Genomic DNA, 13,916 nt, shown 5'->3' with positions numbered 1-13,916 from the left:
GATCTAAACTACTGAACTGTAGCTCACAACTATACTGTACAGAATGTAATTGAGATTTGTGTAGCTTGATTTCAGAGAGCAATGCAAATAAACTTGTAATTGCCTCCTCACTGTCCTAATAACAGATGCAGAGATATTTGCATTTGTTTTCCTGTTAGTGAACATTCATTAGAGTATATAATCAGTATATAGAGTGCACAGAATTAGCAAAGTACGGAAGTGAGAATATTTGTAAAGAGGGAAGGTTTCAGAATAAGATTACCTTTTCAGAAAAAAAAAAAAAAGGGGCAAAATCATTCCTCCCAAACTGTCACAAAGTATAAAATGAAACTTAAAAGCAATAGTTACAAGGCTGTTTATGTAACTATGATATCAAATTAAAATAATTCAAATTTTTGACACGTTGACATTTGCTATGTCTGTTCAATATATGCCAGAAATTCCTGTTGAGCAGAACAAACAGTATTATTCAAAAATAATTGCCTGCAAAAAGTTTACTAGCAGCCTAAAAAGAACATGAACCTCACAAATTATATTTTATTATTAATATGAGACTATAGTTGTATTTCCTCTATTTCCATAGTGAAGAGCAAACCTACTGCTCAAAGAATGTACTGCAATTGTTAGATACAGTCCTATCAACAATGCTAGGAAAAGACATTAGCATACTTTCCCCCTCCTCTCCAATCCCCTTTTTTGAAGTATCATCTCTTTATAAAGAGTATCTTAATAGACATCCTCCAATTTTAAATGCTTCTGTAACTGCAGTTTCAGAAAACCATACCGCACACTGTCTGTCCAGCTATATAAACTACACATTAACTCCATATTCAGGAAAGAATAATTACTAGAAAAATTGAGACAACAGATGCCCTAGCTATCCTTCTGTCCTCCCCCATGCTTTCCAGTTTTTTAATTGCCCTTGCTCACTGTGTCTTGTGTACTAACAATAATATTTAATTTTTAGTGCAGGGCTTAAATTTTAGATCATATAAAGCAAACTTCTTGTTGAATATGTTTCACCGGGCAGACTTTTGGATTTGATCTTTCTTTCAAATGTGACACTATTTTGACCAAATAGGGATCTTGGCTCCCCTTTATCGCCTTAATCATTGCTACCTGCAACCTTCACAGTCCACTGGGTGTTCAGTAAACTTTCTTGCCTGGAGTACTCAGTGCAAACGTAACACACAAGAAACAGGCTCTGTCAAAAAGGGTTGCATACACTTAAACTTACTGCTGGCAATGCCTAAAGTCAGAACTTTGGGATCTAGTTGAAATGCGTAAGTTAACCTTCTCTCATAGGGTGTTTAACAAAAAGTTCAGTGAAATATTTTCCAAGTGTCATAGTTTGAATACACTTCATTATTAAATAGTTCAATTTAAAAGCACAAGTTTTGCTGGTGGAGTAGGAGGAGGAAGAAAAGGATAGGCATTCAATGTTCCCATGCCAATGTGATCATGAGCATATTTGATTCAGGCTATGTCTGTTCCTGCAATGTAATCACACACTAATGTGCTCAGAAAGCCTCAAACGTATGATATACTAAAAATACTACCCGCTACATTAGCATAAGAAATACCTACATAATACTACAGCTGCACACGTAAGCTGCCAGTACAAGTTCTAATGCATTAGTTTGCATTATTCAGGCACTGAAGACTCTCACTTTTTGAGACCTGGTATCAGTTCATTAAGGAATTATAAAATGAAACAGAAGTAACTAGTCCCTATCAAGTAATTAACAAACTAGATATAAAACAGATTAAGTAAAGGAATAAGAAACCTATAATAAGAATAATGGGGAGCACAAATCTCAAGTATTTTCTGTATATCGGGTGCCTGACTTATGATTCTGTATACATATATGAAAATTCATGGCAAACTGAGTTTTTCAGATAGATAAAACAGAGCTTAATTACCTCTACAAGCGTTTCCAGGACAATCAACCACGCCTAAACAGCCACATGGAAAAAACACAACCAACAATCAAAAAGAAACAGGCATCTTTGAGTAACAGGAGGTAAAAGTACACATTTCAAGAGTGAGTGGGATGACAGGACAGCAGGTAAAGAAAAGCTCCAAAACCGACAAACTTATTCTCAGTCTGACAAAAAGAAATAGCGTTCTGACTTGTCAAACAATCAGGACAAAGCAGTTCAAAAGGCTGAGAAAACAATTGTTCAGCAGGATTTTGGACGGACGTTCATAGGACAAAGAGCGTTATGCTTATCAAGGCCAAAGAAAAGCACGCTATAATATCTGAAACACATGAACATCAAGGTAAGAATTGTAAACTTAAGCTTAACGTTCACCAGAACACATCAGAGTTATTCCAAAAGAGCACAGATTTACAAGTTTTTACCATTTGGGCAAGATAGGACCACGTGTCTGTATACAATCAGTAAAAATCAAATGGAGAGAAAAGTGGACCTCTATGAAACCAATACTCTGAACCAGAGAACAGCAGCATTCTTAAGCCAAAGGGATACAAACTAAATAGTACGAGAATATCAAAATGTAGAAGATATGCCAAGGTTAAAAAAAAGTTTTGAAAAATGGGTAATAGAGGAGATGAGAAATCAGAAGATATAGATGAAATTAGATGAAACTAGATGAAATAATTAAGCTAGAAGAAAGAAAGGGATGAGAATAGTATCTTCCCTTTGCCAGTGCAGAGCAGAATAAAGGAAAACCAACAAGGCAAGAACAAAACTCACACTACTACCTTCTGTCAATATTATCCTAGAAAAATCATCAGTATTGAGGAAAAACAGCAATAGAGTTGGAGAAAGATCTGCATGTTTCAAGAAATTAAGTCTTCATGGTGGCAGTGTAGGTTGCAAAATACACTGGATTAAATGAAAATTTAGAACTGCTTAGCCACTAAGATAGGAGAACTGAAGAAGGAGAGAATAAAGTGAGCACAGAAAGTTCTGTCATGGACAGGAAGGTCAGTCGTATTAATGGAGAACAGGAAGCAGCTTTGGGGCTGATAATCTCAGCAATGAACACTGGTAAACTGTAAAACATCTGACAACTGAGTAAAAGCAGAAAGGAGGAATCTGCTGGAAATCACTGAGAGGGAGGTGGGAGTATTTAGAAATCTAAGAGGACATTACATTTGAAGAACTATATATGCCTTTGATAAGCAGAAGCACTGAACCAGAGCTACTGATTTAATAAAAATAATAAAATATTTAATAAATACAATAAAAAACATGAAACAGAGGTTATCCTAACTAATGCTACGGAATTTCAGATATCACCAACTAAGGAAGAGCTAGAAATCTTAAGTCCAATGTGAAGGGCTTGGATAGGAGGTAGCTAATGAAAACAGTAAGGGATTTGCAAAATAATCAGATGAAATAATACCATAAAAGGAGGAAAATTAAAAAATGCTATCTGGATTTGTGCTGCTAGAAGACTTAATCAAAGAATGGAAAAAAGACAAGAGACATCTGCAATTTCCAACATGTGAACATACCAAAGGCGTCAGGGTAAAAGGGAAAGGAAATTATGGATAGATTATACATATGTGAATGCTGATAGACAGAAAAGGAGTATTATGAATGGCACGGTCGTCAGTACAAAACAACACTATTAAAAAAAAAGAAAAAAGACATAAATCAAACAACAACTATAGTCACGAGAAAAGCAATGTTTCTAAGTGAAAGAGGAACAAAAGGAAATGGATACAATGGTTAAAAAAAAAATGCATATAAACATTTTCCTACCGTTCCTAATGAAGGTGATTAAGTTACACACATCACAATTATTACAAACAGTTAAAAATCCATTTGTTTCACAAATACAGGATAAAAATATTCTGAGATATCAATACAAACTAACTTCCGCCATCTTCCTTTCTACAGTGTTCAAAAATCTAAGGTACAGGCTGTTGGAAGAGTCTCTAGTCAAATTTATTGGAAAAACATACTTTGTCAAGGTTTTAATCATTCTATATACTCCTGTGTTTTGCAGCATCAACACCACAAAAACAATAGCCTTATAACAGAAATCAGTAGAAATAACTGAAACTACTGCCAATTTAGAAATTAAGCAGAGTCCTACCACATTGTTTTGGTAGGTCTGCCTAATCCTTTTTCAGTGTCTGCTACATGATACTTGGTCACTTCACAAAGTCAGAAGTGAAAACTTCAGTTACCGCGGAATCAGCCTTACCGCGTGCAAGTAAGGAAGCTTGCTCTGCATAAAAGGTTTGCAAGTTTCAGCACAAGTGATTTGAGCCCTCTGCTCACGTATCCTGTCCTTCCAGCCGATGTCTAAAAGATGCCTAATATTTAACAGGCTCAGCATCTATACTGGTAAAGTATGTCAGACACACAAAGAAGTATTTTACACTTTTACATAAAATTCAATCTCCAATCTGGCAGTGATGCTAACCCCCCCCTCACACACCCCTGCCTGCCATAGTACTATGATACTGGGTTCATTGTAAATCTATAAAAAGAATTGAACAAAAAATATTAACAACTCAAAGAAGTCCTATTTTTACAATACTATTGTTCAGTAAGTCCTCATGCCAAACTGTTCACTTTTAGCTTGATCATTTTAGCACATAAAAGATTAACCCTAATATCTGACAATAATGTAATTAATACAAAAAAGGTCAGAAGTTTAAGTTTTTTTGAGTACTTGGGGGGAAAAAAACCCCACAGATAACCAACAGAATCAGTCTTTTAATTCAGAAATGCCATCTGATGAGTCAAGTCACCACATAAACATAACGTACTTTCAGTAGAATTAAAGTGCCAGATTGCAAGAAGAATGGACAAGACTGGGAAAAATCAGAAATTAGCACTTAAAAACAATTGGATTGATCACTTCTCATTTTTACCATTACTGTGTTAATTATATGTTGAAGATATCAACTTCAAAAAGCTTTGATTAGCTGTTTACTTCCAAAAATTGGTTCTTTAGCATTTCTTCAATATACGTCAATCAAGAATAAGGTAAATGTAATATACATAATTTGTCTATCAGTTTTCAACCACAAGGAAGAGTGATCCGAGAAGGTGCAACTGGGTAGAGGAAACACTAAAAAAATGTGCTTTATGTTTACTCTTTCACTTAAACACAAGTGAAAAAAAAAAAAAATTCTGATTTTTAGTCTTACTGTCATAAATATCAGAGGCCTAAATGGTAATCTTTCAAGTCATCCCAGTTACTTTCCAGTACCCAATTCTATGTGTAGTTCCTTAAGAAATCCCTCTGTGCTCTCCATTAGTTTGGGATGCTGATTACAGAACATAGGAAAAATGTAATTTTGTAGCGCTAGGACAAATGAGGAAAAATAACCTATAAACACTACGGTAACAAACTCACCTTCCCCTTCAAGAAAGTGACAGTGAAGACTGAAAGAGCTTCCCAGCTCAGATGGGATGTTCATTCTCATCTGAAAGGAGATGTCTTCTGACAGCTACAGATTAACAACTGTCAGTTTGCTGGTTAGTAAGCCACTGCTAAAGCAAGCTGTAGCGATAGAGATTTTAAACAACAAATAAATCAGCTGCTGTGTATGGCTTAGTTCTCCCTCAAATTCATAATGACAATTATTTATGCTCTGTAAGGGTACCTTGAAGTGTTCTAAGTTTTCAGAGCCATTGCCAGGAGCTGCTGGATCCTGTGATAATACAAATATGACCACTGCCATTCTATTCTGATAATCTACAAATGTACAGTCAACCATCAAGGACATCACTTTCGAGGTCTGACACACGGTAGGGCTCCTATATGCATGCAGAAAAAGAACATGTGCACCATATTACCCCCCCCTCTGCAGGCACTGTTCACATGCAAGGCCAGTGCAAGCACAGATTTAGAGGTATATTGTTTCTATTCCCTTTCAACCCATGCACTTCTCCTGGAAGCTGCAAAGGACGTAAATAATAACACTCAACTTCAAAAAAATGATACTTATAGAATGTATCAACAAGCATTCTTTTAACAATTTTTTTCTTCAAAGTAACAACAGCAGAAGTCTTCCCCCGACATGGGGCAAGGTTGATTAAGTTGCTTGTGCAGCAGCTACCAAATTGCTTACAGACAGTGTGGCTTCTAAGAAAACCAGAAAAAAGGCAAAGCCCTGTTTAGTTTAATATGCCATAAAACATGAGCTGAACCACTGCAATTTATGAGGCTTTAAAAGTCCCATTAGCAGAGATTCCCACCCTAAGAGGAGGGCAGGGACCAGTACAGCCCTCCCATTCACAGCAAACACTGAGATCTTTCTACCCCTGACTGCAGATGCCTGTTACTAGAACATACCACAACAGAGAAGGAACTTAAGTCATTCCAGATGACTAATGTGAGCTCTCTGAACACATCACCTACCCAGTTTATGGCCTGAAAGGATGCTAGAAGTCCCAAATAACACTGATATGATCCTTAACCAGCTATTAAAGTACCAACTGCTAGTTACAAATAAGGAACATAAATTAAAACATTGACAGAATGCATATATAGCTAAGAAAAAAAAAACTATGTAGAAATAACATTTTGCAAAGCTGGAAAATAACTTTTCTCCCCTTCTCATCCTTCCTCCTCCCAGGATGGTGGGAATGAACTCCATGACAGAGCACCCCCAATTTCTGCAGTCTCACATCCACAGTACAAACCAGGCATACTGCAGATACTTAGAGTGGAAACATGACCACTACCTAATTGCTTTTAGCCCTCCATCCAGGTAAGTCAGATCACCAAAATTCATATTAACCTAAGGAAAACTTTTGTTTCTTTCACCACCTCCAGCATGTTTTATGTCAAAAAGCCTCACAGGAACTAGGTAATCATGAATCTATTTAAACTATTTTGAGGCTGAGATGTTCCACAACTGGTTTTGACCTAAAGAGGATCCTCCTTTAGGTTAGAGAAATATCTCTGGATTCAAACTTGAAGAAGCGTTAATAGTGTAATCATTGCTTCCAAAAAAAATTTTAAGGAGATTTAATAGAAGCAGACCATATTGATAGTGTTCCACCCTGTGCACATCAGTAAGAAAAGTTGCTTCATTTTCAGGTTTAATGGGAAGACAGTACAATTTCCCTGAAGCCTGGAACTTCTTAGGTAATTATTATAGTTATTATCATAGAGGACTAACAGAAAAGCAATGTATTTCTAATGGGCTTTAGTTTCTATACAGGCAGCACAAAGGTGTGGGAGCACCATTCTGAATCACCTTCTGACATTTTTGTTCGCTGAACACTACAAAAAGTTTTCTCCAAAGATTAAACTCGATTTTAGAATTAATTCCCTTCATCAGTGTTCATGATTTTTATTTGCGCTTATTGAAAACGTATGTAGTAAAGTTTCATTGGCATTTGTACCAAGAACTGGTTTCTAAGACTTAGCTTCATCTAATGAAGCTTAAAGACATTACGTGGGAGGCCAAGATTGTCTAAGGTCCCAGAATAATAAAAAGATAATTAAAAAAAATTCTGAAAGCTATGCTTTCTTATAATTAATTTTAAGAGACAGAGGAAAGGATTTGAAAAAAATACTTTCTCCAACAGTTTTTCACCGCTCAACTTCCTTCTCAAGTACAATCTCCCACACTAGAGTAAAAATTATTACTTATATTTCAGTAACACCAAATGATTTGTCAGACAAAACAAGTATGAAAAGAACCGTAGAAAATAGCATAAAAAACCTAGTACCAGCTAAGAACAGAACTGCAAAAAGCTAAGAATTGCAGAGTAACAACCTGAACTTTCCAAGAGCATAAAACTGACGCAGCAAAAGCTACAACCTAAAGGCAGAGATATCAAGTGTTTCTGACTACTATATGCTATTTATGTTTGCTGGAAATCAGAAGCTTGTATCAAAAGCAAACGTGCACACTTGAAATAAAAATTAAGAATACTATTGGCTGTTAATAAGGACACTGAAAAAAATACATCCATAATTTACAGAGGACCAGAAAGTGCACAGGCAATCCCGCTCACCTGTCTTCACTAAAACGTCGACCAACCAAAATTTTACATTTGTCTGGAGGGAGACAAGCTGCTAGCAAAGGCACTGTCCTTAACACTCGACTTTCCTGTAAAAAAGAAAAGTTACTTTTGAATAAAATCAAGGAGGGCTTCTAAGAATTGTTAATGCTTCCATTTACTTTCAAATTCTTTTGACTACAGACACAGAAAAGACCTTACCAGATAACAGGAAAAAAAAATCTACATGAAAAATACCCAATTTTGATGCATTCAAATCATATTTTTTTGATTGACAGTGTTAAACTTAGTCTTAACTAAACTATGATCATCACCATAAATTTGAACTAGACTCTGTATCAGAAACAACAATGAAACTTCACAGAATAACAAACAGTTGTCAAAAACCAGCATTATCGTTAATGCAATAGGCTGGGGAGCTAATGTCTCTATAACGGAAAATGAGGGAACGGCTTGATTTCCACCAACAGGTGCTAAAAATAAAAGGACTGGGTGTTACCAGAACAGAACAGAACAGAAATACAAACATCTTCACTCTGCTGTCACTTCATGGTAACCAGGACGATGACACCAACGCTGACACAAGTGCTCCATCTCATAGCATTCAGGCTGTGTTGACCAGGCATTTGCCTAGTCTTTGTGCCACAGATGTGGAAGGTAACTGCCATGCCTGGGTGGGGAGCAGGGGGTCTTCAGATCTCAAAAAGCATTAAAGAGAGCCGTGTTGGAGCAGGTCTTCAGAAAGTGAAGGAAGAGGGAAGTATGGCCAGCTGAAGCAAACCATCTACTTACCAAACAGAGCAATTTGTTTCTGTCCCCTGTTTAACACAGCTGGGAACACACTTATTTTTGTCTAGACAAAGAATATTGCAAACTGAACTTGAATATATAGGATGTCGATTTTTGTTTTCCCATCAAGGAAGAGGGAGCATAGGTTTATCTTGCATTTAATGAAGACAGCAAGCCAACACTGAAAACTGAATGAAAGTTTCAGTTTATTTATTTATCACAAGAGGAACAAAGGTTATTAGCTGAATCTAGCAGAAGGCAAGGCACTGGAAGTCAGGTGAGGATTACCAAAGCCCTAAACTCAGTAAGAAATGAGTTCTTACAATATTCTCAACCTGAATGTCTCATGATTCAGACAATGAAAATCCAAAGATCAGTCCCTAAACCACAGGACTAATTAATGAAAACCCAGGGGGCGGTTTGGTCTGTCTTTTGATTTATGAGCTGTATATCAACAATTCAGTATTTGTGAACACGTTAAGGCCTTGATTAGCTCTCTCTGGGCAGCTGTTACCCTCCACAAGTAACAATGTGCAGCTGCCTGCAGCTCTCCCATTGTCTTGCTACCAAACCGCTGTTAAATTAGTTCTGTGAAGACTTTTATCACTGTTGCCTAAAACCTTTATTAATTTTGTTCTTTCTGATCCATATCTACTGATCTAAATAAAGTATCAAGGAGTTAAAGGAATAAGTTGTACTGCTATATCCCCACCACTTTGCAAGGCAGCAGCAGCAGCATGATGTCTCTCCTAGGGATAGATGAAGATCAAAGTACCTGGGGAGTGAAGTGCTAGCAAGGGGAGAGAGAAATATCCTTCAAATTACCATTGATTTCTTCTATCTCAGCAAAGCGGAGTAAGCCATTAATGGTGGTACAGTATTATTTGTCTTTATTTCACCATAATTAAATAACACTCCAATTCACTAGTCAGAAGACTCCCTTCTTTATAAGAATGTAAGAAGTGGCAATAGAGGAACTGGAAGAAAATCAATTACTTGCCTCTGATAAGCAAACCCAAAAGAGCTATCATCAGTCAAGGCAAAGTCATTCAGTTGTTCCCTCCAATGCCATATCATTACTCTAAAATTACCTTTCATATCAAACAAATACATTCTCTTACAAAAGGGAAAATAGAATTTTCCAATCTAAAAAACAATCCATGTTTACAGGAAGATAAAACATAAAATTAGAACTGAAAGGAATCGTTTGAGAAGAGAAGCTTAAGAACAGCTAAGTCAAACTAACATTAAAAAAGGTTTCATTTGTTTATAATTTTATTCATTAAAAGCCAACTGTATTTAACTAGACTATATATAATCTATTTGTTATTGTATTGGCTATTTTCCATTTATTGGTTTGAAAGCCAGCAGTTCCTCTCTCCTTTGTTCTTCTCAGTGAATAAACAACTCCTTGTTTATTCATTATTTGACCACTGAAGTACTTGAATAGAAATAGGATTGGAGGACTCATATAGTGGGTTGACTTTGGTTGGCCTCCAGGTGCTGCTCTATCACTCCCCCACCTCAGCAGGACAGGGAGGAGAGAATAAGATGAAAATGAACTTGTGGGTCGAGATAAAGGCAGTTTATTAAAGAAAAGCAAAGTGTGTGCACAGAACCAAAGGGAAACAAGAAGATTTATTCTCTACTTCCCATCAGTAGGCAATGTCCAGCCACTTCCTAGGGAGTAGGGCCTCAGCACGTGCAGTGGGTCCTCCGGAAGACAAACCCCTTAATAATAAATGCTGCCCTCTATTCCACAGCTTTTACTACATCATATGGTATGGAATATCCCTTTCAGTGTGGGTCTGCTGTCCTGGCTATGTCCCCTCCCAATCTCTTGCCCACACCCAGCCTACTGGCTTTTGAGGGGTGGTTGTTTGGAGGGACAGCCCTGATGCTGTGCGAGCACTGCTCAGCAGCAGCCAAAACACCAGTGTGTTACTAACATTGCTCTAGCCACAAATACAAAGCACAGCACTATGAGGGCTGCTACAGGGAAAGTTAACTCCATCCCAGCCAGCCCCAATACAACTTAATTTCACATTTGGTTTTTTTTTTCTTTTATGGGAATTAGTGGTACCTTTGGTTAGCATAGCATTATCCATCTACAATGAACAGGACAATTCTAACTAACAAAAATATTTATTAAAGCCAGCAGTTATATATTTCCTCCATTTTTGTTTATGAATTGTTAGGACAATTAGCAAAAAAATTTCCCCTTATATTTGATTCTTACTGTTCAATAATGAATACTATACAGAAAGGTATTATAATGAGCAAGTCAAAGCTAATTACTGGCATTAGATCAGTATATAAACTCATTAAATACACACAATCTAAGTTTTCTTCTCAGATGCTTAACATTGAAAATTCTTACACTTATAGAAAGAAAGAAGGCAGGGAAACAGAAAAACCTAAACAGATACCCTCTGCTATGCTTCACAAGTTCTGTCCTGAGTGATATCTATCACACAGGTTTTGAAAAGAACATAATGGCCCATACTCTGCTGGAGATCACTCCAAGGATGATAACAGGCAAAGGTAAGACAGATGCCACCTGCATCATGCTCAGTGTAAAAGCTGGGGGATCAAAGGGATCAGCCTCTCTCTTCAGTGGCTGGCATCCAAGGAGGACTGTCCGTTCGTCTGCCTTTGATCCCAATCCATGTGTTCCTGCATCCAAATCTGGGACCCAGTTCCCGTCCATTGCTGAATCCAGTCTGGGACTTTCCCAGTGCCTCCCAGTAACGCAATCACCATCCTGGGAGCTTGATACTGGTTTTGTATATATTGTGTATATTATATTATTTTATTACTAATATTATTATCTGTTCATTATTAATATTTCATTAAAGTAGTTTAGTTTCTTTTCAACCCGTAAGTCTCTCTCTCTCTTATTCTCTCTCCATTCTCTTCTGGGAAGGCAGAGAGACGTTAAAGAGAACACCTGTTGTTTGTCTAGTGGCCAGTCCACCCTAAACCACGATACACTCTCTTTCACAGTATCTGATACCAGCACAGGTCTATCTGGCAGCATGGCCTCTGGATAGTAAGAATGTGGAGACACAGTCACATTAATCAGAGCACAGGAAATGTTGCTCCTGACTTCCTACATTACTATCTTGCCTGAATACAAGCCTCGATAGCATAATTTGACCATAGCTGGTCTCTTTCTTCACTGCACTGTGAACTTCCAAAGCCAATAAATAATGAAGCACATGGAGGATGACAGTTGTCACTGATGTGCAGTAGGGGAAAGACATTCACTATCTGGTTTGTTAAATGAGATAATTTTGAAACAGACTCTTGTAGAGTGTATCTGTAATGAAATGGCAGACTGAAGGATCAGATACAGTCCGGAAGACTTATCTGCCATCAAGACTGATTGTATTTTTAGTATGAGCAGCTACAGCAAAGGGAACCTGTCTTTTGTCAGGTATGCCTCTCTTGTTCTGGAGTCCATAGCATCACCTGTGGTCATCTAAGACAAACATTCCCAAAGATCCACTGTAAGATATTCTTAGCTTTCATCATTCTGTTCAGATTTATCTCTGATAAGCCAAGTGCCCTTGTATAGTAAAATAGTTACATCTTTCCTTTCAGATGGATTCTCTTAAAATACAGTGGTCTTCCAATACTAGTTTATCATGTGAATTATCATTACGTCACATATACTAATGGAAAAGTTGCATCCCATTGTAACAGATGGCTGTTGTGATTGCTGATTAATAAAAACATAGATAGCCTTTCAGAAGGACACAGGAATGGTGTATGAAATCCAAAAAGAATCTGCAAACTTTTTCTAATACCTTGCACCATAAGTAAGAAATTCAACACAATTCAAATGGCAGTTCAAAGTTTCCTGGCAAGTTTTTAAACCCCTTTTTTGGAGCAAGTGACTTAAGCATATATTTAAGTATTTTTGAAATAAGAAGTAACACAAAACACTATTCTTATTATAAGCAGCCAATTAAAAATAACAGCTTTCCTGTTGAGGGACTAAATACGTTGTGGTTTCTGTTTTGTTTCTCTGAGAGAACACTTTTATCTAAATTGGTCTTTTACATTCTGCTTAAGTTCTTTCAGGCAAAGACTTGCTGCAGTGCTGCCTATAATGCTAAGTAAACAGCTGGAGCAGAAGAGTACTGGTTTCTGAACTTCACAGTCTACTTTGTTGACCCAACTGTATCTGTATCCAGATCTGTTTAACTTCAGTCCAACTTCTAAATCCCATATGATCCACCACCATACTCCATTGTTAACAGACAAGGAAACATCAACATAAATTCTCCTATTAGGTAAACCAAAACATACTGTTCTGAAGCTAAACTATAGTTTTTCATTGGCTAAAGATAATTAGTCATCACTAAGATGAATTGCTTAATTCATATTTTTAACAGAGCACTAAAACCAATAAAACACTACTTCTATAATCAAAACACATTCCTTCCTGGATCAACTCTGAGCACCTCTGTGAGACACGATGTCATGCTTAAGTCTTGCAATTTGCACCAAGGTAAGAAAACTTCAGATTCTAGCAGTACTATTCAGACAAGAAAAGATGTCTGGCACGCATGGAAGTTGCAGAAATAAGGTGTGATTTCAGAAGACAAAATAATTCAGAACTGAATAAAAGATACAATAACTCAGGTAAACTGGCATTTCAACCATCAGGTTTAAAAGGAAAGATCATTATATGATGTTAACAGCATAACTGTTTCCTCTTGGCTATCATTTACTGCATTAAGATTCTAGCTGAACTCCAACAATTACCACAGCCTTACTCACCTCTGCTGGATGCTGAATTATATACAAGCAGGTGGAGACCTTTAGCGGCTGTATTGGCAGGAATGGACATAAGCACACCTTCTGAGGACGGCTATATGACAGAAAGGAGTGAGAGAACAATAAAAGTAATCAGCAATTAATGAAAGATGGCACGTTGCACAAATACATACCACACTCCAAAAGGCATACTAAGAACTTCCCCTTATGACAGATTGTATTAAACCCAATGTAATTTTCTGTTTGAAACTCCCTCTGTTTCTAAAAATAAAGCAGCAAGTTTTTCATTGAAGTAGAGTTTTGAGAACAGTGTTCAGACCCCTCCTAGGGTCTGGTTAGGATTAAAACATTCTAACAATTCTTTC

The 13,916-nt window shown here is 37.0% G+C and overlaps 1 protein-coding gene across 2 annotated transcripts in view; it reads right to left on the bottom strand.

The window, feature by feature from the left end:
- Positions 1-13,916, bottom strand: part of DTWD2 (DTW motif tRNA-uridine aminocarboxypropyltransferase 2) — a 100,407-nt gene that overhangs the window by 50,940 nt on the left and 35,551 nt on the right. For both annotated transcript variants that reach the window (XM_074570380.1, XM_074570379.1), the window contains exons 2-3: positions 13,555-13,645; positions 7,969-8,063 (exon numbers count right to left, since the gene is read on the bottom strand). In XM_074570380.1, coding sequence (XP_074426481.1) covers positions 7,969-8,063; positions 13,555-13,645 — 186 coding nt within the window. The remainder of the gene's footprint in view (positions 1-7,968; positions 8,064-13,554; positions 13,646-13,916) is intronic.

The sequence above is a fragment of the Larus michahellis genome, chromosome Z (genome assembly GCF_964199755.1).
Source record: "Larus michahellis chromosome Z, bLarMic1.1, whole genome shotgun sequence".
NCBI lineage: Eukaryota > Metazoa > Chordata > Aves > Charadriiformes > Laridae > Larus > Larus michahellis.
Note: the sequence above shows the minus strand (reverse complement) of the source record. Positions and strands in the feature narration are given on the sequence as shown.